Below are 23,733 nucleotides of genomic sequence, written 5' to 3'. Positions count from 1 at the left end.
GGCCTGTGGACTCTGAAGACATTCACTTCCTGCTGGAAGCCAGTTCTGCTCTCTCTTCTTCCTTAATCCAGGTCTATTTGGATGAAGTTCCACTAAGCTACTGACCATTTAAGTATGAAATGTAGAACATAAATGTGGGAATGCAAGCTTGTCCAGCCATTCTGGAAAACAGCATGGAGGTTCCTCAAAAAACGAAAAACAGGGGCGCCTGGGTGGCGCAGTCGGTTAAGCGTCCGACTTCAGCCAGGTCACGATCTCGCGGTCCGTGAGTTCGAGCCCCGCGTCAGGCTCTGGGCTGATGGCTCGGAGCCTGGAGCCTGTTTCCGATTCTGTGTCTCCCTCTCTCTCTGCCCCTCCCCCGTTCATGCTCTGTCTCTCTCTGTCCCAAAAATAAATTAAATTAAAAAAAAAAAAAAAAAAAACGTTGAAAAAAAAAAAACGAAAAACAGAACTACCCTAATGACCCAGCAATTGCACTACTAGGCATTTATCCACGGGATACAGGTGTGCTGTTTTGAAGGGAGACATGCACCCCCATGTTTATAGCAGCACTATCAACAATAGCCAAAGTATGGAAAGAGCCCAAACGTCCATCGATGGATGAATGGATAAAGAAGATGTGGTATATATATGCAATGGAGTATTACTCGGCCATCAAAAGGAATGAAATCTTGCCATTTGCACCTACATGGATGGAGCCGAAGGGTATTATGCTAAGTGAAATTAGTCAGAGAAAGACAAAAACCATATTACTTCACTCATATGAGGACTTTAAGAGACAAAACAGATGAACCTAAGGGAAGGGAAACAAAAATAATATAAAAACGGGGAGGGGGACAAAACAGAAGAGACTCATAAATATGGAGAACAAACTGAGGATTCCTGGAGGGGTTGTGGGAGGGGGGATAGGCTAAATGGGTAAGGGGCACTAAGGAATCTACTCCTGAAATCGTTACACTATATGCTAACTAATTTGGATGTAAATTTAAAAAATAAAAAAGAAAATTAAAAGAAAAAAGAAAAAAAAACAATTGAAGACTTGAAAGGACAGCTATTAAAGACCTATCATTATCACTATAAAAAAAAGAACATAAATGTATAAGTAACTCAAAAGTAAAGTAGAAAAATGGTTTGGGGCACCAGGATGGCTCGGTCGGTTAAGTATCCAACTTCAGTTCAGGTCATGATCTCATGATCCGTGAGTTCAAGCCCCTCGTCGGGCTCTGTGCTGACAGCTCAGAGACTGGAGCCTGCTTCAGATTCTTATGTCCCTCTGTCTTTCTGCTCCTCCCCCTCTCACACTCTGTCTCTCTCAAAAATAAACATTAAAGGGGCGCCTGGGTGGCTCAGTGGGTTAAGCGTCCAACTCCAGCTCAGGTCATGATCTCACGGTCCGTGAGTTCGAGTCCCGCGTCGGGCTCTGTGCTGACAGCTCAGAGCCTGGAGCCCGTTTCAGATTCTGTGTCTCCCTCTCTCTCTGCCCCTCGCCTGTTCATGTTCTGTCTCTCTCTGTCTCAAAAATAAATAAACGTTAAAAAAAAATTTAAATAAAAAAATACATATTAAAAATTTTTTTAAGTAGAAAAGTGGTTTTCTTTTAAAGAAAAAGCAAATGGAAGACCAACCATTGCTCTCCAGCACACCAAGCCCAACACTGAGTTTTCCCTCCCCAAACGTCTGCCGCAATCCCCATTTGCCAACATCTCATTTCTCTGACCCTCTTGTTTCTGGGACTATGCATAGAGTTACTATAGAAGCTTCACAGATAGCAAAAAGCTAAGGGGAACTGGAGATTCCACACAAAATTTCCAATGGTGATAGATACACATGGTGTGGACTACTACTAAGACTGGTAGCTGGCTTGCTTTCAGCTTTCCAGGCTGTTTAAAAACAGTTTTTATTGACAGAAATTCTGCTTGTCTTTGAGCAGCAAGGAATAATGAGGCTTACTTTGGTTGTAACAAGAATGACCCCCTATACCATATGGCCAAAGAACAGTTGCTCATCTACAAGTCTGTGTGGATCAGATGAAGTATGTTTTGTTTTTTTGTTTTCTGGGTTTTTCTTTTATCAGTGCTTTACACATACATATGATATAGTTTAATAAATTGCTTTTCTCATGTTTCATTGCTTTATAAAGTTACACCCCATATACAGTCATCAATAAATTTCCCTGATGGCCAATATCAAATTTAGAAGGTTCCAACATTGTAAAAGAATGACAAGGAGTTATAGATCCTGAGGGAGATTTCAGGATGGGTCAGCTCTAGCATTATTTACTGTGGAGTGCAAGTATTAAGTTCTGTTTGGTTTTTCCTGTGAGGAGAGAACTTCATCTACTTGCTCGCCAAACAATGAGCAAAGGATCCCTTGGCTTTGGTGCTCTGTGTTCCCTGGAAGGGTTTCTGACTGTTGGAGGCAGAGAGGACAATGAATGGTCCAAAGTGCTTCAATAGCCCCATTCCATTAATCCGTCCCTCAATCTAAAGCCCAGCAGAGGGGAAGCTCTTTGGGAGGGAAAAAGACGGAAAGTTGGTACAGATGAAGGCTGCACTACTTCCCCAAGTCCTGATGCTGTAGGCTACACCTAACTAAGAGTGCCAAATATGATCCCACTTTGAAAGTGAATGCCACTATTTTAAGAATAGAGAAATTGCAGGATGCTTACTCTGAAATTGTACTCAACAATGTGGAAGCCACATCAGTATGCAAGTATGTTGTCCTCTTAAAAATCTAGGTGGGTATTTGGGGTTTCAAGCACCACACAAAAACTTTTTAAAAACTTTAATTGCCTAGTATAGAGAACATGTTAAGCAGAATGGGTTAAGCTATCATTTATGATCATCTTCATGAAACATGGTTACCTCTTTCTGCTGATATGACATTAAACATGGGACCAAACTGTTTTACTCACAACAGATAACCAACTAAACTGCATGTACATGTACAGGTTTATGCAACAGCCGTGATATAACTAGATTTAGCATTCAGAACAGGTTCACAGACCACCAGCTCACTCTGTATATCCCACCAAACACAAGAGCAGTCATCTTCTATTTTAATACAATTATGGGTAGAAATTATATGATGTAAAATAGAAGATCTTCCATAAAGTTTAGGGTAGAAGAAGGGAAGACAAAAACAAAATTCCCATAAAGTAAAAAATAATTCCACATTGGTCCAGTACTCCATGAAACCAGAGATAAACTATAGTCCTCTAAGGCATTTACTTAGATCCAGTTCACCAAGACACTTCAATATGCTTCAAACTGGCTCATCATCATCCTCCTGCTATATTCATAAGCTAAAAATAGTGATCCATTGGCAGGGAATGCTCGAATCATAGTAGCTTTCATTCCAGAATATAAGGCTGCTATTCCTTCATTTTCCACAATACTTACAAGAGTTCCCATAAATCCAGCCTGTTTTCCAGACATGGAAAGAACCTGAATTCTGGATTTGATACAATCCACTGGGTATATGACAAGCCAAAGGCAAATTCCAGCAATTCCACCACTTAGCATCAAAGGGACAGGGCCTAGTTCGTCTTTTGATCTCCCTGAGGCAAAAAATGATCGACTCAGTTCATAGCCACCAAAGAAGAAGAAATAGCCCGGTACTTCTTGAAGTAGAGTGCTCGAAAGTCCGTGGTAGAAGCCCAAGAAGCCATCCTTTCTAAGGATACTCTTCACGACGGACCAGACTGTGTTCTGGCTTTTTGTTATTTTCCCTGACATTTCCATTTCGTACATGGTCTGTAGCCGGCACTTCACAAGCTCAGTGGGGCACAGGGCCAGCGCAGCAAACACGGAGGCGAAGGACCCCGCAGTTGCGGTCTGCAGTTCACTCAGCTTCTCCTGTTTGTCCAATCCAACTACTTTCTTCACAAGCTGTTGGCAGAAGCCATAGCACATGAAGAGGACAGAGTTCTCGGCGACGTAGGCAATCAGCGCTGGGCCAGTCCCCTTGTAGAAGCCGCGGAAACCCACTTGGGAGTACGTCTTCAGGCAGCAGTCGGTGAAGCTCTTGTACAGGCCGGGGAACGTCTGCATCTTCACTTTCACTGTGTCGAAAGGCTGCCCAGTCAGGACACATGCTGTGCCCCCTATGGCGCCCGCTGTGAGGTCGATGGTGGCTTGGATGGCAGGATTGGACTTCATGTTCGCCCACTCTTCCGCTGGTCTCCGTGGGAAGCAACTCTCTGGAGCTCAGGGCAGGCGTCCCACACCCAGACGCCCATTCTCCACTCTCCCTCCTCCTGGGGAGAAGCCGCTTAACCCCAGGAGAAGCCTCGGGACGCGCTCCCGCGCACAGAAATAACCCCCGGCTTGCCGGCGTGCGCGAGGCCCTCCACCGTGCCCTGCTGCCCGCAGCGCCCGCCCCACCCCCATCCCCGCCCGGCCCTCCCCGCACCCGCCCGGCCCTCCCCGCACCCGCCCGCCGGGGACGAGGTCTCGGTGGTACACACTTTTAATGAATTGTAACACAGAGATTGAAAGCTACTTTATAAATTCTTTCATTTAAGGCCAGAGACAATAGGCGCCGATGTTAGTGCTTTCCCCTTCGGCTAGGTTCCCACCTACTCCCCACATTTCTTACTAGGCAAAATAAAAGGGGATACGCTCCTGTTGGTCGAGCCTGGAGTCAAAGGGTCAAATCTAAAGACACAGAGGTTTCAAACAGAGAAGATAAACTACTTGGGGTTTTTTACATGACAGTCGGTGGCTGCTTTTGATCAGAAAACTGGAATGGCGGCTCTGCCGCAAGGTGAGGCGCCGCCGCACCTCTCTGGGTCCTGGTCTTCCCTCGACTGGGGACGCCCCGGTGACGGTGGGAGAGGAAGCCTAACGCGAGCAGATCCGCTCCGCGGTGCCGGCTGGAGAATGGCTATTTTCATGGCAACATCGCTCAGGATCTGGGGCTGAAGTCCTGGAAACCGGTGGCTCAGAGTCCTCATCATTTTCGGAGGTAGGATACAGCGTTTTTACAATTGGCTTGGAAAACAGGTATTTATGTGTTGCTAAGAAAGTTGATAGAAAAGAGCTGTGTGGTTCCAGCGCTCTCTAGAGCACAGCAGCGGACGTTCGGGATACAAATGCCAACAGGACTGGCTTCCAAGGCAAGGTGCGGTTTTGGACATAAGCTTGAGGATGCAGCTTTTTAGGACACACCTTTACCTTCCGGATAGATGCTCGTAATCCCGTTGTTAGAATTAATTCTCTTAAGGTTTTCATTCCAAGGCCTAGTTGGTGTTTTATTTTGGGGGTAAAAATAAAACGGAAGGGGCAGGAAGTACGCTGAAATGATTCTACCTTCGGAAACCTTTCCTTGTCCGATTATCTTTGGCTATCAGTTAATCAAACGAGGTACTGGGGCGCCTAGTGGCACAGTCTGTTAAGCGTCAGACTTCTGCTCAGGTCATAATCTCACAATTTGAGCCCCTTTTGGGGCTCTCTGCTGTCAGCACAGAGCCTGCTTCAGATCCTCTGTCTCCCTCTCTCTGCCCCGTTCCTGCTTGCTCCCTCTTTCTCTCTCAAAAAATAAATAAATATAAAAATTTTTTAAAAATAAGTGAGGCATTGAAGTAAAAAATAAAAGGGGGCGCCTGGGTGGCGCAGTCGGTTAAGCGTCCGACTTCAGTCAGGTCACGATCTCGCGGTCCGTGAGTTCGAGCCCCGCGTCAGGCTCTGGGCTGATGGCTCGGAGCCTGGAGCCTGTTTCCGATTCTGTGTCTCCCTCTCTCTCTGCCCCTCCCCCGTTCATGCTCTGTCTCTCTCTGTCCCAAAAATAAATAAAAAACGTTGAAAAAAAAATTAAAAAAAAATAAAATAAAAGTCCATTTGCAACTACGTGGATGGAACTAGAGGGTATTATGCTAAGCGAAATTAGTCATAGAAAGACATATATTATTTCATTCATATGACAAATTTAAGATACAAAACAGATGAACATAAGGGAAAGGAAGCAAAAATAATATAAAAACAGAGAGGGGACAAAACATAAGGGATTCTTTAAAATTTTTTTAATGTTTTATTTATTTTTGAGAGAGAGAGAGAGAGAGTGCGAGTGGGGAAGGGCAGAGAGAGAGGGAGACAGAATCTGAAGCAGGCTTCAGGCTCCCAGCTGACAGCATAGAGCCCATCTAGGGGCTCGAACTCATGAACCATGATATCATGACCCGAGCTGAAGTCATGACCTGAGCCGAAGTTGATGGTAACTGAGCCACCCAGGCGCCCCAGGGGGACTCTTAAATACAGAGAACAAACAGAGGTTTGTGGAGGGGTTGTGGGGGGCGGGGAATGGGCTAACTGGTTAAGGAGCATTAAGGAATCTACTCCTGAAATCATTGTTGCACTATCTGTTAACTAACTTGGATGTAAATTAAAAATAAATTAATTAAACAAAAATAAATGAATACATACATACATACTGGTGAGGCACTGAAAAGCAAATGGTGCATGGATAGCTTGTCAGCAGGTAGACTTCATTGAAGTAGATAGTGACCTGGCCTTTTCTTTGGGGAAGGCCCAAATGTCAGTATCTGACCTCTTTTCTCTGGATCACATGGTTTCTTTAGAGAATAATCTTTGAATCTTGACTATGTGTGTGTGTGTGTGTGTGTGTGTGGAGATGTATGCCTTGGAAGTGGATTTAATGAGACCAAGAATGGAGTAAGGGGGTAACATTACTGCAGTAAAGTACATAGATTTTCACCTAATTTTGTTTGATGCTGTACAACCCTTTATCTGTGCCTGCTTTCTCTGAGTTTGAGCCTCCTTTGGTTCAATTTACCTAGAAAGTACACTTTTCATCTGTGGGATGGGGAAGGAAGTCATTCTAGGAAGGGATAGGGATCCTGGACATCCAATAGCTCTGGATATACTTTAATGAATCCCCCATGTCCAGCCTCATGCCTTTCCCCCTTCCTTGGAAACTTCTGCCTGCAAATATTGAGCCTCTTGCAGGTTCTGTCAGTTGGGTTTGTCTCTCTTTGGTATACTGCCTTGCAGACATTTAGCATGTAACTTTCTCTGATCTCTGAATTTATCATTCTTTCCTCTGCTTTGGACTTCTGAAAACAGATTGACATTCCTCATTCACTGTTGTCTCATCTCTTTTTTTGACTTTAGGGGTTCTTGTTATCTGGGCAAACTTTTTTTCCTAATGTTTATTTATTTATTTTGAGAGGGGGTAGGGGCAGAGGGAGAGAGAGAGAGAATCCGAAGCAGGCTCCCTGATATGAGCACACAGCCCAATGTGGGACTTGATCTCACACACCATGACCTGAGCCAAAATCAAGGGTTGGAGGCTTACCTGGCTCAGCCATCCAGGTGTCCCTTGGCAAATTTTTGACAAAGAAAAGAGCTATGTGAGAACACTGTGCCGTTTTACATTGGAAAAGGAATTTTAAATTCTTCATGTCATATTTGAAGGATTTTTAAAAATTTATTTTACTTTTTTTTTCTTAAAATAAACTCTACCCCCAAGTGGGGCTGGAACTCACCACTCGAAGATCAAGGGTCACATGCTTTAGTGACTGAGCCAGCCAGGCACCCTGAGGGATTTTTTGTTATGTTTTGATATTACCCTCAAGAAAGTCAAGGAGAAAGAAATAAAAAGCATATTTTAATATTTATTGTAGAAGCCCTATCAAGTTATCTAGAAATGCTTTTAATATCTTAATGACCATGGAGTGTCAATTAATTACATCTGGTTCATTGTTTATTTTTTAAAAAACATGCTGAGTTTTTACAAACACAAGATACATAGAAAACTGCAATAAATCATCAACTGCTTTTATGTTAAGTTCATACATATGTTTTGGAGAAGCCAAATTAGTGATCAAGGCTAGGGAGCACAAGGGCATTAATAGGGAAATGGTCTATACCTTCATTGAATTGCCAGACATAGTTGCATAAATAGCAGAGACAGAGATCAAGTTCCATGACATATATTTAACTAAATATATGGATTTGGAGACAACAGATGCCAGAATATATTGTATCACTGACCAGCATAATAGGCAGTCTTAAGCAAGTGAAACCATTTTTTTCTTACTAACCACAATGATGATACTTCTGTTCTAATTGTAAGCATGCCCTCCCAAGCATACATACCAGAAAATAATGGCAAAGAATTTCCAGCTTTTCACTGAAGACCACTACCTTTGACAAGATGAATACCTAAATCACATGCTCCCTAGCAATTGGGCCAGATAGGAATACCAGAGAAAGTGGGGTGTGAGCCAAGGCCTGAATGACAAAAAGATAAACATGAGAATATCTGGAGACAGTTTCAGGAAAAGAGAACTGTACATGCTAAATATAGCTCTGTGGTGAGAAAGTGGTTGGCATTTGAAGTAAAGAAAAAAAAGTCCAGGATGGCTGTGTAGTGAGCAGTCTTCCTAGTGTGTATTTTCACATAGCGTGTATAAAAGATAAGAACCAGAGTTTAAGTCACAGAGGCACAAATTGTCACAATTTGTCCAAATTTTCATCTCAAATAAAAATTTCATCTCCAAATTGAAATTGTCAGGATTTATGTAACTAAAAACTGAATATAAAGATCCCTTTTACCTAGTCTGTAGATATAATGAAAATTGGAAGCCATACTGACATGAATGTTTATTGCAGCATTTGGTATAATAAAAAAATTGTTGTGGAACAACCTAAGTGGCCAGCAATAGGGGAGTGGATAAAATGTTTTTTAAAAAATCTTTATCATGAACTGAAGCAGTAAATCTATATGTGCTGATAAGGAAGGATATTTATATATTTTTGAGTCATAAATTTTATAGTGGTATCTATAACAAAATCATACTTTTTTTCCTTTACCAAACTAAATATACATTTAGTTGTACACTAAATAAAGACCTGGAATGATACAGCTCAAAATGTTAACAGTTTACTCTAGAAAGTTGGTTGAAAGGGACTTTATCTTTTATTTTTTGTAAAAATCTCTGTATTATTTAATATTGAAAACTGTACTCATTGGAAACCAATTTGACAATAAACTTCATATATTGAAAAAAAACCAAACAACAAAAAAAAAGAAAACTGTACTCATTAGCCAAAGGAACTGTGAGAACAGTGAGTCCTTTTGGTAACTCAGTACTTACTTTAAGAGAAATGGATCCCACTCTTTTTCAATTAAGCTTTTCTTTTTACATAAGAGGGTAACTCTTAACTCTATAACTTATAACTCTGTAACTCATTATAGAGTTCTCAATATGAATAGAAAGCCAAGCTATAAATAAATCAAGTAAAAACCAAAGTTATAGTAGTTAGCAGAGTCCCTTTGTTTATGCTGCAGATTATTTGAAGCAAACTTTGTTTCTGTTGTAATTAGTTTCCTTTTTTTGTTTGTGTTTTTTTGGAGGGGGGGTTAATGTTTATTTATTTTGAGAGAGAGAGAAAGAGAGAGAGAGAGAGAGAGAGAGAGAGAGAGAGAGAGACCATGAGTCAGGGAGGGAAAGAAAGAGGGAGAGAGAGAATCCCAAGCAGGCTCTGGACTGTCGGCACAGAGCTCAGCACGGTACTCCATCTCACCAACTGTGAGATCATGACCTGAGCCTAAATCAAGAGTTGGGCACTTAACCGACTGAGCCACCCAGGTGTCTCTGTAGATTCTTTAATTTGAAATCAGCCACTTAAAATAGATGTTTCTTTATACTTGTCTATCACTTTTATCATTTTTAATTCAAAATTATTTAATCCCTGTTATGTTCAGACATTAGTACATAGGCAATAATAGTTTGCTTTTATTGTTAATTTTACTATATTCCAGGCGTTGTTCTAAGTCCTTTATATGTATCAACTCAATAGCCAACAACCAACAACTCAACAGCTCTATGAGGTACATGATATTATCACCTTCATTTTAATGATGAGAACACTGAAAAAAACAGATTATTTGCCCAACAGCAAAACTAGTAGGTCACTGAGCTAGCATATAAACCCAGGCACTGCATCTCTTGATCTTGAGATTTTGATCTCTTTACTATCCTTTAGTAAGTTTACAGTGACTAACAAGCCCAAGTGCCTACTCTCAGTGAGTTTACAGCCTAGTGGGGGATGAGCCATAGGTAGTTTACACTTTAGAATGGTAAATGCATAACTGAGTATTTATCCCAGCAGACTACTGGAGAGTGCATGAGATTATAACAGACACTAAATGTGTAGTTGAGTACATCATATCCAGTATTTGGTATGGTATAGAACAATAAGTATTTGTTGAATAAAAGGTAAAGAGTAGAAGCAAAGCCATAGTAGAGCTGCTCTAGATGGAGATAAAGAAGGACTTGTTGGAGTTGGTGACGTTAAGGTTGAGAATGGAGATATGTGGGATTTGGCCAAATAGTCTTCTAGATATGGGCTAAAAATAAGTGGGAAGATGTGGTGACACGAGGCTGAAAAGGTAATTGGAATACTCATAATCTTGTGTTTTTTAAAAAAATATAAACTTAGTCCTGAAAGCAGTGTTATACCTTTGAAGGGTTTTAAGCATGGGAATGACATGATCAAATATAGCTTAGGAAGATCACTTTGGTGGCCAACTCAAAAACCTAAATTGGTGAGAAAAAAAGTTTATAAACACACAACCAGTTAGGAAGCCATTGCCATTTGCTTCGCAAGAGATGAAAATGACTTGAACTAGAACACTGCCAGTAGAGATGAAGTAGTGATTGAAGAGCTTTTTTATAAGTAGACTCAGTAGTCAGAGGGTGAGTAGTCAAAAGTTATGGCTTAAGCTTCTAGCTTCAGTAACTGGGTTGGGTGATTGTGCTCTGTATTTTCACTTAGTCATAAAACGTGGAAGAGCAAGTTTTCAAGGAAAAGGAGGAAAGGAGTTCCATTTGGGGACATTTGGAGTTGAGTTGCCTGAGAGATACAAGTATTTCTAGTATACAGCTGAATATACTAAATCTGAAGCTCTTAAGAGATCAGAAATATGGATTTGAGAATCAGCATAGTGCTAGTAACTGAAATGGGAGTCAAACAATCACTAGACCATTTTGTTATTGTATGCCGCATCTCTCCTTCCTATTAAAGATGGAATTCAGCCATCACTGGTGTTGAGACCTTTGTAAGAATAAATTATTTTGATAAGTGACTCACTGTAAAGGCAAATATGGTGGGAGATTTTCAGGTGTCAATGCTTTAAGTGTAGCAAAATACTAAATGTACTAAAACAGCATTTATTATCTACCTACCATCCTTTTTCTTTTTAAAAAAATTTTTTTAAATGTTTATTTTTGAGAGAGACAGACAGTGTGACAGGGGGAGGAAGAGAGAGAGGGAAACACAGAATCTGAAGCAGGCTCCAGGCTCTGAGTCATCAGCACAGAGCCCAATGCGGGGCTTGAACTCACAAACTGGGAGATCATGACCCGAGCCAAAGTTGGATGCTTAACCAACTGAGCCACCCAGACACCCCTCTACCTACCATCCTAACATATTAAGAAAACTTGCTTCTTCTTATTTGCAAACATCAAGAAATAATCCAAAGTCTGATACTTTGGAGAAGCCTTAAACCTCTGTATTCTGTACTAAAATCTTAAAAATTAGGACATTTTGGTAGAAAACAATCAGATAACGTGAAAGAGAAAATTAGTATTGTGAGATTTCCACCATCAGCATGTAGGATTTTAGACTTGAGAAGTCTGCACAGTTTTAACATTTCACTACGGATGTTTCCTGTCAAATACAAAATTAAAATGGGCTTTAAATGTTTGCTTCATGAGACCAATTTTCAAACGAACCTTTAATCCCAACCTGTCAGAAATGAATTGCATGCAATAATGCATTTTGCAAATTTTGTCAGTTTTCAGAAATAGCTTAAATGTAAGGCATTAGATTAGAATCTTAAGAACATGTAAAATTTAAGAATATGAAAATTTATGTTTAAGAAATTTTGAAATACTATAGTGATGACTTCCTTTATGAACAATTTTGATTAACTAACATGGACACATCACCTCCATTCTGAGAATACTATTAAATGACTGCAGGATTAAAGTTGAAAATATTTACAAATGCAATCAATTCAAACCAATGTTGATTCAGTGAAAAGTACTCGATATGATAGCCTTTGCTTTGTTTCTACTATTTTAACCAAGTGAGTGTAGTGCTTAAAAAAGAAAAAAAAAGATAAAAATACTAAGTTTTATAAATAAAACTATAGTAACTCTTAAAGATAAAAATAGTAAGTTGTATGCTAACAAAAGTTAGGCTAGTTTAGGAAAGGTTCTATACCTTGTGTTTTGTAACCTCCAAATGAAACAGGTGGGTTGGAAACTTAACATAAGGCAAAGATGGCATTTCCCAATTTCTTTGACCCTGCTGTGATTTTTCTTTTTTTTTTTTTTTAACATTTATTTTTGAGACAGAGAGAGCCAGATCATGAACGGGGGAGGGTCAGAGAGAGAGGGAGACACAGAATCGGAAACAGGCTCCAGGCTGAGCGGTCAGCACAGAGCCCGACGCGGGGCTCGAACTCATGGACCGCGAGATCGTGACCTGAGCCGAAGTTGGACGCTTAACCGACTGAGCCACCCAGGCGCCCCAGACCCTGCTGTGATTTCTTAAAACCCAACACATAACTGTTTCTTTTCCCTACAAACCAGAATCAAATCAGTCATTAAACCCCACCAAGAAACCACCTCAAAAGAGGATCTGATCTCCACTACCCCTAAAAGAGCAAGACACATTATGAGGTGAAAATTAGTTACTTTTATTTACTGTTAAAACAACTTTATGAAATGATTTGCAACTCTACATGGGGACAAATGCTTTCAGCAGCTGGGAAAATAGCTACCACTGCATGGGAAAACATATGCAAACTAGTTTCACTGCCTGCAGACTAGACTCTAGATCTTATTGCTCTCAGATGGCATCAGAGAGAAGCAACAGCCACTTCTGGCAAATGAGAAACAGCAGCAAAGTCCTGCAGTCAAGGTGTGATTACTAAGGTTGAACTGTTCATTCCACTAATCCTACAATTTTCCTATAATCATTTATCTGTGTACACATTCCTACTTCCTAAAGAATAAACACCTAACAAAGTGGTTATTTCAAACAAGATAGCAATTCACATTTATATTTGTCTGTAAGACAAATTCAGCAACAGACAGTGGGGGAAATGGGAACTACTATAAAGTTACATCTAGTCCAGGTGATGAAGCCAAGATTATTCTTTCAGTGGTGAGCCATCTAAGGAATGAAATTAAGTATTAGAACTCTTCTCACTTCTCTAGGAGTGATTCTAGCTCTTCTTGCAAAGAGCTGAGCTGCTCCTTTTCTCGGTCTTCCTTTTGTTTGAGTTCATCCAGCACAGCCTGAAATCTGTTCTTGAGAGCCAGGTTTTCGACTTTCATAATGAGATCCTCCTGTCGTTTTGCCCTATCCTGGGTCTCTTGGAGTTTGCCTTTCATATTATCAATCTGTTTCTGAATTCCCATGACCAGCTGATTGGTTCCCTCATTTTCTTGGTGCTGTTCATCTGATTCATTCAACTTGTCCTGTAGCTGTCTTTCCAAATCTTCCTCAGTGTCAATGATGTTTATATCTTCTTCATCTTGATGCTGGGTCTCATCTTCATCTTCACTGCTGCTGCTGAGGTCATTGAATATCTCCCGAAGCTCATCGTGTTCTAATGAGTCATGGCCCTGCCTGTGACCAGACATTCCTGGAGAAGAAATATCAAGGCCCTGATTTTCTGTTTCTTTTGTTTCATCTTCAGCAATTATTTCCCAACGAGTACTCACAGCTTCAGCATCTGTACTCAGCAACCGCTTCACTTCTTTCTCCACATCTGGAGATTCAATATACTTCTTCTTTGCTGTCTTCCGGAACCTTCTCTTTCTGACATTTTTAAGAGGCAGAGTAATTCCATGGTTCCATATAAACTTTTTCTCTTTGTCCTTATCCTTTTTCTTGCTTGCTTTGGGATCAGTAGTAGCAACTGGCTCTTCCACAGGAGGATAGAGATCACCATCGACTGTGGAGACAAGCATCTGACATATATCAGCTGTCTTGTAAAAAGTTTTCTTATCAATGGTTTTCAGACTTTCCATAACACACGGAAGATCTACCAATTTTGAGGCCAATGGGACCCGGTCCACTCTGACGATTCCATGACGTCCATCAGGGTGTAACTCAATTGTCAGTCTGTCCTTCAGGTTGACATGACCAGACTGTACTGCCCGCCTCACAGTAGAGGCATATTCTGGAGGTAGCCGTAAGATAAACTGGCTCTCTAGTTCGTGAGGAGCATCATCTTTGCTCTTACTCATCTTTACTTCTTTGAGATTCACTCTTCTGACAATCACTTGTTGCACTAAAAAGTTCCAACAGTTAGAACGACCAGTTTGTTATGAGCTGAAATCTTAAGTACAAAGAGTTTTAAGCAGAACAGGAGCTAAGCGTCTATTTTCTCTTAATGTTGAATCAAAGCCCAAGTCTATATGAATTTGTCGTGACTAAAAACCAGTTAGGTGCGTTTTAATCTATTAGCTGCAATGCAAGTTTCAGCCTCCAGATGCCGCTGCCGGACAATGCAGAGGGAGCTAGCTAGCAGGAAAGCAAATGGCGGCTTCTGCGGAATGATTTTCGACACAGTAAGTAAGGCCCAGCAGACACTCCCAATCCACACTCTCACGGAACAAAGATATTCAAAAACCGGGGCGCGGTGAGCTCTCTTCGCCTTGGGTACTTACAATCCAGTGACGATTATAAACCTAGCTTCTCCGGACAGGAGCTAACGGAAGAGGAAGCCACTCAGAGCAAGACGGCCGGGCGCCGAGAGTCTTATTCAGTCTCTTTATTCCTCTGTTTTTTCCGGCTCTTAGGAAAGTGATCCGCTACCGATTAGCAACGGAATGGCGGAGGGCAGGCAGCGCGAAATCTCGCCGAAAGCCGCAACTCGCAGAGCCAGAAGCGATAGCTCCGCAGCTCAGCAGGTCTCGGTCCGGAGCGGCAGACCGAGCGAAAAAGAAAGCACTACGTCATCCCGCCGGGCGGGAGAAGCGGCTGTGAGTGACAGCACGACTCAAGCGGAAGTGCGGGCTGCCCTGGCTTGCGCAGGCGTAGTAGTGCAATTACGCCATCCGGCGACCTGTCTTCTCGTGAGAATTTGACTTAACGCGATGAACGCGATAATATTTCATAGAGAGCTATTGCTTTGAAAATATTTAGAGGCAAAGCTTGCTAGAAAGACGTTAGACCCTTATGTCCCCCTTTCCCGCTCCGCTAAGCCAGAACTTTTACCGGTCGCCGTGGGGCCGGATAGCTCCTAGACTGCTGAGTGATTACCGGAGATAGGGCGTCCGTGCGGAAAGCGTCTTTGCATCTGTCTGGAACCTCTCGGATGCTTCCACACGGTATACCAATCTGAAGCAGATACAAGAAATTATAATTAACCATACAGAGGATTGTAAAGTACCCAAATCAGTGGAGTGAGAAGGAGAAGCTGACCACTATATAATTCTAAGTATATATTTTGTTGATTATGAAAATGCCCGAAGGGGACTCACGATTTAGGGACTGTGTTTTGAAGGACCCCAAGGGAACATGGGTGATTACTCTTTTTAATATGTTTGATGTAGATATAAACGTAAACAGAAATAAGTGTATGGGGGCACATAATCGTTTAGGACACAGTTGTCTGACAAGTGGTCTAACTATAGAAGAATAAAATTGAAATTTAATTAGGATTTTTTTCATTCCACGTCCACTATTTTGAAGCTTTTCTACTAGTCTCTTCTTTGCGTAGTGAGGTATTCATTTGCTTTTTTTGTAATATTTAGGCCTAAATATCTAAGAGTTTCCACTTGCTCCTATTCATTTCCATTTATTTTTTAATAGGATCAGTTAGGTAAAGTATCAAGGTCATTAAATTTAATCTCTGTCCTCTAAAATATGAACAGCTATATCTAAATTTAAAAACTCACTTAAAATGTGATTAACACTCTCAAAATTCGCTTTATTTGTTTAGGCACTTATTGTCTCTTTCACCCCAGATTGGAAGCTCTGTGATAATCCAGAGTTTTCAGTCTCCCACAGTCATCGTGTCCCAGTGCCTAGTACGAAAACATGGGAGACACCCAAAAAAATTTGCTAATTGAATGAAACAACTGACCCATCTAGAAATAACATAAATATAGTCTAATTCCGATAATAATTTGTGAGGGAAAATATATTCTATGTCACCTTAAAATGAGGTAGAGCCATGTTATATACATTTCTCTCTAGTCAAGGACAGTGCCAATTATGAGTGGAGAGTTTTGCTAAAAGTGTGTGTGAATGTGTCTTCTTTGGTTTAGGTAGACTCTGATACCTAATCATGAGAGGAAATTAAAACGGCCTGGCACCAATTTGGACTTTTTGTTAAATTTGAAGTAGAAATTAGGTTCTTTCAGATAACTACATTAGTTCTGTTGGTTCTATGATGTGTTGAAGAATGTTCACTGATTTAACTATAATTTCAGGATCATCTGTTTCCTTTTTTCGATGGTGAACTTTTTTTCAGTGTGATTATCCCTTAATTATACTTGGTTTTACTTCATTTGTAGCTATGAGTTTATTTTGCTAGCCTCTGCATGGTACTTTATTTAACCATATAATATGTAAGGACATGTCTATACATGTAAATAATCCAAATATTACTTTGCATTTTAATTGCCTGAGTTTTATGATGCTCAAATACCTTTGTCACAGAAAGTAACTTAAGATAAATTCTATGTAATTCTGATTTTCCAAAATTATTATCTATTTTAGTTAGTAAATCTTTATATGGAATGTTGTTGAAGAAAATTAAAAGGATTAACTGAAGTTTCCCCTCAGGTATCTACCTCCTTCAGTCCTGGAACATATTTTCTGCTTTTGAGTTTAACACATTTTATAAATGCTGTTTTTTGGGGGGAAAATTACATTGATCCTAAAACCAAGGGCTCTACCTCATCACACATTACCCTAATGTCTATTGATAAATATAGGTTTTTTAAAAAAAAAATCAAGTCCATTAGACATACAGGAACACTCTAAATTGATGAACGAATTACACTTCTGTGGTTGTTCCATGGAATATCTGTGATACTAGGAAACCAAAGATTTGGGAGGAGCAATAAATTCCCCAGTGAAATGCTTCCTTCCTTTAATAAAAGTAGTATCACAATCAGGCTAATGCTGTATGCTTGAAAATTCCCTTTAAAATTTTTTAAATGTTTTTTATTTATTTTTGAGAGACAGAGAGAGACAAAGCACGAGTGGGGGAGGGTCAGGGAGAGAGGGAGACACAGAATCCCAAGCAAGCTCCAGGCTCTGAGCTTTCAGCACAGAGCCTGACACAGGGCTCCAACTCATGAACCATGAGATCATGCATGACCTGAGCTGAAGTCAGACACTTAACTAAGCTACCCAGGCACCCCTGAAAATTCCCTTTAGTAAACTTTTAATAAACTTTTAAGTTGCTTGTACTGTGGAGGTTAAAAAATTGTGAGTGATAAAATAAGCCCTGCTTATATTTTGGAGATCACAAATTACAGGGTAAGGAAATTTCAGACACCTCAGGAAAGTATACTTCTATACTGGTATATCATTTTATAAACAGTAAAAAACAAGTTTATAGGGATGCCTGGCTGGTTAAGTCGGTAGAGCATGTGACCCTTGATCTTGGGGTTGTGAGTTTGAGCCCCACTTTGAGTGGGAAAATTACTTAAAAATAAAATCCTAGGGGCGTCTGGGCGGCTCAGTCGGTTAAGCGTCCGACTTCGGCTGAGGTCAAGATCTCGCGGTTTGTGAGTTCAAGCCCCGCGTTGGGCTCTGTGCTGACAGCCTGGAGCCTGCTTCAGATTCTGTGTCTCACTCTCTCTCTGCCCCTCCCCTGCTCATTCTCTGTGTCTCTGTGTCTCAAAAATAAATAAAACATTTTTTAAAAAATAAAAAATTAAAATAAATAAAAATAAAATCCTAAAGGGGCTCCTGGCTGGTTCATTCAGAGGAGCATCCAACTCTTGATCTCAGGGTTGTGAGTTTGAGCACCACATTGGATGTAGAGATTACTTAAATAAAACTTAAAAAAATGAAATCTTAAAAAAAAAGTTTAACTAAAATGTAGCAGTCTCCTGTATCAAGTAGGATGTTTTCTATAGAAAAAAAAGGCCAACCTAATTTACACTGATTTATTATTTTTTTAATATGAAATTTATTGTCAGATTGGTTTCCATACAACACCCAGTGCTCATCCCAACAGGTGCCCTCCTCAATACCCATCACCCACTTTCTCCTCCCTCTCACACCCCATCAACCCTCAGTTTATTCTCAGTTTTTAAGAGTCTCTTATGGTTTGGCTCCCTTCCTCTCTTACTTTTTTTCCCCTTAAATAATTAGAAAATCTGTTCTCTTAAAAACCAGGTGTTCTAGAGCAGCTCTGTCCAATAGAAATATAATGTGAGCCACAGATGAAAGCCACTTATGTGATATTAAATTATCTAGTGACCAGAGTAAAGTGGCAAAAAGAAATATGTGAAATTAATTTCAATAATTTGATTTAACTTAATTAAAATGATCATAATGTAATAGTTATTAATGATATATTTTACATTCTTACTTTGTACTAAATCTTCAAAACCTGGTACGTATTTTACACTGACAGCACATCTTAATTTGGACTGGCCATATTTCAGATGCTCAATGGCCACATGTAGCTGGTGGTTACTGTTTTGGACAGTGCCAGTGCCATTCTTGAAAGTATGGCTCCCTCTAGGCATGATAGAATCATGACCTGGCACAAATTGTTTTTCTCTTCCTAATTTTGGAGAATGATAATTTATTTATATTTTTTCTGTTATTCTTTCAGCTTTGTCCTTATCTTGTAAACTTCTTAAGTCTCTGGTCATAAGAATTCTGCCAGCAGTAACCAGGGAGCTTCCTTCCTTGTCCACGGTAAGTTCAGAGAGTGGCTCCCTCCAACCAAAGTTTGTCTTTCAATGTGATTGGACCAGTTTAGACCATATACCTATCCCTGGCTCAATAATAGTCACCTGGGGAATACCCTGAGCCTGTGATTTTCAGTATGATGGGGAGGAGGTGACATTTGGTAATGTCTGGAAACATTTTTGATTGTCATAACTGTGGGGGTGGGGTCTACTGGCATCTATTGTGTAGAGGCCAGGGATGCTGCTAAATATCCTACCATATGCATACCAGCCCTCTTCCCCACAATAGTTCCATGGCTCAAAATAGTACCATGGTTGAGTAAGCTTATTAAGTCTGTATTCCTAACTAACACTGACAAGGGGAATGAGGTTTACCATTATTGGTTTAGATCTATCAGTATCTATGAATAGGTTTAGCTTCCTGTTTCAGAGGGTGGGCCTCTAAACTAAAAAAGGAAATGTTAGAAGAGAGCAAATGGCATAGACATCTTAGTCCATATGTACTACTTTAACAAAATACCATAAACTGAGTGGCTTGTAAACAACAGAAATTTATTTATAAGTTCTGGGGGCTGAGAAATCTGAGATAAAAGTGCCAGCAGATTTGATTGATGTCTGGTGAGGACTTCACCCTCATGACCTAATCACCTCTCCAAAGCCCTACCTCCAAATACCATTATACTTGGGATTAGGTTTCAACATATGAATTTTGAGGGAACACAAATACCGGTTTATAGAGGCCACCAGTAATATCCATGAAAGAGCTGATTATTTGAGGGGTTATAATAATATATATTTAATTCCAACAAAGATTCAAGTGGACAATAAGCACATGAAAAGATGCTCAACATCACTGATTGTTAGGGGAATGCAAATCAAGACAATGAGATACCACCTTACACCCATTAGGATGGCTACTATCAGGAAAACAAAATAACAAATGTTAGTAGGGATGTGAAATATTTGAAACCTTTGTGCATTGCTGGTAGGAATCTAAAATGGTGTAGCCACTGTGGAAAACAGTGTGGCATTTCCTCAAAAAATTAAAAATAGGGGCACCTGCATGGCTCAGTCAGTTAAGCATCTGACTCTTGATTTTGGCTCAGGTCACGATCTCACGGTTTGTGAGTTCAAGCCCCTCATTGGGCTCTGTGCTAGCAATGTGGAGCCTGCTTGAGATTCTCTGTCTCTGTCTGTCTCTGCTCCTCCTCTCCTCATACATTCACTCTCTCTCTCTCAAAATAAATAAACATTTAAAAAAATTAAAAGTAGAATTACCTTATGATCCAGCACTTCCACTTCTGGGCATGTACCCAAAAGAATTGAGAGCAGGGTCTCAAAGAGACATTTGTAGGGGTGCCTGCATGGCTCAGTTGGTTGAGCATCTGACCTCGGCTCAGGTCATGATCTCATGGTTCATGAGTTTGAGCCCCACATCAGGCTTGCTGCTGTCAGCCAAGAGCCTGCTTTGGATCCTCTGTCCCGCTCCCCCCGCCCCTCCTCTGTTCATGTTCTCTCTCTCAAAAATAAATACAACATTTAAAAAGAGACATTTGTACACCCATGTTTATAGCAACATAATTAATAGTAGCTAAAACTTAGAAGCAACCCAAGTTGCCATCAACAGATGAATGAATAAGTAAAATGTGGTCTGTACATACAATGTAATGTTATTCAGCCTTAAAAAGGAAGCAAATTTGGGGGTGCTTGGGTGGCTCAGTCAATTAAGGGTCTGACTCTTGATTTTAGCTCAGGTCATGATCTCGTGGTTCATGAGATTGCTTACAGCAGAGAGCCCACTTATGATTCTCCTTCTGTCTCTCTTTCAACCCTTCCTTCTCTTCCTCCCTCTTTCTCTCTCTCTCAAAATAAATAAATAAACTTTAAAAAAAGAGGAAGGAAATTTTTACATACGCTACAACACAGATGAACTTTGAGGATATTATTCGGTGTAAAATAAGCCAGTCATAAATAGATAAATACTAGTTGATTCCACTTATATGAGTTATTTAGAGTAGCCAAAATCATAGAAAATAGATGATGTTTTCCAGGGGCTGGAGAGAGGGGAGAATGAAGAGTTAATAGGTAATGGGTATGGGTTTCAGTTTTAAAAGTTGAAAAGTGTTCTGGAGATAGATGGTAGTAATGGTTGTATAAGATTATGAATGTATTTAATACCACTGAACTTTGTACTTAAAAATGGTTAAGATGTTAAATTTTATGTGTATATTACCACGATAAAAAAGAAAAAAGTATATATGTATTTACAAAGTGTGGACAGTCATCAAATATAATCACATAATTACTGGTGATTTAAAATTTTTATCAGTATTTTCTACTTTTGTATAATAAAAAAGCTTGTTATATTGTAGAATTTACAGTGAGAATGACTTTTGTGATGAAAAATTATTTTTATAATGGCTAATTTCTTGAGCAAAAATTTTTTAAGGAAAAGAAGCTTCAGTGGTGTATCATCTTCAAAAGGAAATGTAAAGAGGGAAAATTGTGTAGGAATTCTTTTAAGTCGATTTGAATTTTAATAAATTAAAGCGTTTGGTTTAAATTTTTCAGAAAGGCTAATTTCTTATACTTTGTCAAAAAGAAATAATGACTCGCAGCCTCTGCCTAAAATAAGTCCTGGAAATAAAGCAAATACAGTCTCCTGACTTTGAGAAATAACACGAGGTAGATATCGTACCAGGCCTCTGGGTGCCGCTGTCTGCCAGTCCGTAGCTAGAGTGAAACAAAGCAATCCATTGGCATTCTGACCCAGCGTTTGTGGAATATATCTGGAGTGGACTTCTTACGCCTTCTCTTCCACCATCTTTTCTAAATTTCTGCGTCAGGAACATCAGGATGTTTAATGACCCGGAATGAGGCGCTGCCTTTTCTCTCCAGTGTACCTTTGTAATCCGGGAGCAACCATGGCAAGATGTATTAGGATCTGAGAAGCAGCATCGAGAAGAGATAAGAAAGAAGTCCCCCACAGGAAAGGCACACCGTGCGCAGTAAGCAGTTTCCCTTACTGTTGTCTTTGTTCAGCCTATTGAAGTATGCGTCAGATGTGCTGCAAGATTCTAGAAGAAAACGCCAGTGGTTTAAAAGTGGGGAATCTGGGCAAAGATGTGACCAGAACTATGGGTGAGTGCCGGGAAGCCTCTTTCCTGCCAGAGAAAGGAGCAGGGAAGAACTGGAGGATGACAGACTAGATCTAGCAGATAATGTTAAAGGAAGTCTTTAGGCCCTTGAATCTGAAACCCTCACTGGAAACCCCATGAATGCTTTTCATATAATTATTCATCCTGGATATAAATAATTTATGGTTTTTAATACATTTTGTTTTGGAAATTGTGGAAAACATCTTAAAATGAGCATAGTTCATTCTTAAACCCCAATATGTTTGGATGCTACAAGTAATTCTTTATGGATTTATCACATTATTAGTTTCAGTAGCCATTTCCCCAGTCCCCACAAGTAAAAAAGATGACTAGGGCAGGAATGGACCAGAGGAGCAGAACTGCCACCAGTTAGTGGTAGGGAGGGGTAGGAACAGCTCGTGGCAAGATGAGGGAGTTGGATGCTAATGCCAGTGCTGCCATACTGAGCCACAAAAGTACAGCAGACTCTGCCTACAGGAGAACCTGCCCTCCACCACATGCTCTGCATTCTTCAGGGGGACTCTACTAACCTGGATGACACTGTAAGGTCGAGATCCCCTACACTTACTACAGTCTCATATAGCATATCTACCATCTAAAAGTGACAGTACCATCTTTGATTTTGGAGTGCAACAGATGCATCATGGAGTAGAGGAGAAGATTGGAGGCAGTTTAAGGGCCCCTTTCAAGATCCTGATTGAAATGGAGGTTAAGAACTACAGTGCTGTGCAGGTGACTTTCAGCTGGGTGTCTAGTCCTATTAAAGGCAAGAACTGTGGTTGCCCAAGCCAAAACAATGGAGAGATGAAAGATACAGAAAGTAGTAAACACACAGTCAAACAATTTACTTCTAAGAATTACTATGCAATTCTTTGTAAGCTACAGACAGATGGAATTCTAAACTGGAAGCAGACCATGAAATACAGTGTCACCACCGGAGCCACCGAGGACAAGCTGTCCCTCTCCTCCAGCATAAGCATCACCCTGCATATCACCACCATCAACAAAAAATGCTTGTTTTCCAGCAGACCTCTTTCTGCAGTCCAGGAGAATGGGAACACCTGCTAAAAGTCTCCATCTCACACTTTAGTGCTTCTTACCCAGATGTGGGGCCCTGTGCACCTATTTCTTCCTGGCCAGCAACCTGGCACTGTGTGCACTGTCATCCATTGTGTCAGTAGGTGCAGAGCATGATGATGTTCACTGCAGGCTCCTTGTGATGGCAAAAATACACAGGCAGTGCTGTGGCAGGAGCTGCAACCAGAAGTCATGCCCTCTTTGATGTGGCACCATGCTCAGTGCAGCTGGCTATCTGGTTACAAAAGTGACCAGCTGGAGAGCTTTGCCTGACTGTCTATCATATGCTTCAGACCAGCTAATATGACTCTTCAACCTAGGGAGGCACAAGAGTGAGATTAGCACCATGGCACTGTGAGCAACAGAGATGTTGCTCTACAGGGGTTGCTGGTCACTGCATACAATACCAACAGTCATCATGCTGCACCTGGTCTTTGCAGAAGTTGCTGCCAGAACTCAGCAATGGCCTGGCACCAGGTGCCAGGCAGGCAGAGCTACAATTTTACCTGCCTGTGGCCTTGTCATTGATATCTGTGCTCTTCTCCTCACAGTGACTCTGGCCTT

At 40.6% G+C, this 23,733-nt stretch overlaps 3 protein-coding genes across 3 annotated transcripts in view; 1 reads left to right on the top strand and 2 right to left on the bottom strand.

Moving 5' to 3' along the window:
- Window positions 1-2,769: 2,769 nt before the first annotated feature.
- Window positions 2,770-4,327, bottom strand: LOC131513234 (mitochondrial ornithine transporter 1-like). The gene has a single exon (XM_058732563.1). The coding sequence runs from the start codon at window positions 4,158-4,160 to the stop codon at window positions 3,255-3,257; it is 906 nt and encodes a 301-aa protein (XP_058588546.1). The 5' UTR covers window positions 4,161-4,327; the 3' UTR covers window positions 2,770-3,254.
- An 8,381-nt stretch (window positions 4,328-12,708) lies between these two features.
- TAF7 (TATA-box binding protein associated factor 7) lies at window positions 12,709-15,021 on the bottom strand. Its single transcript, XM_058733923.1, has one exon. It carries the CDS (start codon window positions 14,291-14,293, stop codon window positions 13,244-13,246), a length of 1,050 nt encoding a protein of 349 aa, XP_058589906.1. The 5' UTR covers window positions 14,294-15,021; the 3' UTR covers window positions 12,709-13,243.
- Window positions 15,022-15,260: 239 nt separating this feature from the next.
- LOC131514100 (protocadherin gamma-C4) overlaps window positions 15,261-23,733 on the top strand; it is a 177,151-nt gene continuing 168,678 nt past the window's right edge. Inside the window, exons 1-2 of the mRNA XM_058733885.1 lie at window positions 15,261-15,379; window positions 18,856-18,941. Coding sequence (XP_058589868.1) covers window positions 15,367-15,379; window positions 18,856-18,941 — 99 coding nt within the window. The 5' untranslated portion in view covers window positions 15,261-15,366. The remainder of the gene's footprint in view (window positions 15,380-18,855; window positions 18,942-23,733) is intronic.

This window comes from Neofelis nebulosa, chromosome 1 (genome assembly GCF_028018385.1).
Source record: "Neofelis nebulosa isolate mNeoNeb1 chromosome 1, mNeoNeb1.pri, whole genome shotgun sequence".
NCBI lineage: Eukaryota > Metazoa > Chordata > Mammalia > Carnivora > Felidae > Neofelis > Neofelis nebulosa.
The sequence above is the reverse complement of the archived record's forward strand: the minus strand, read 5'-3'. Positions and strand labels throughout refer to the sequence as shown.

Coding starts and splice junctions, on each gene's coding strand:
- LOC131513234 (XM_058732563.1), bottom strand. CDS start 4,160: ATGAAGTCCAATCCTGCCATCCAAGCCACCATCGACCTCACAGCGGGC.
- TAF7 (XM_058733923.1), bottom strand. CDS start 14,293: ATGAGTAAGAGCAAAGATGATGCTCCTCACGAACTAGAGAGCCAGTTT.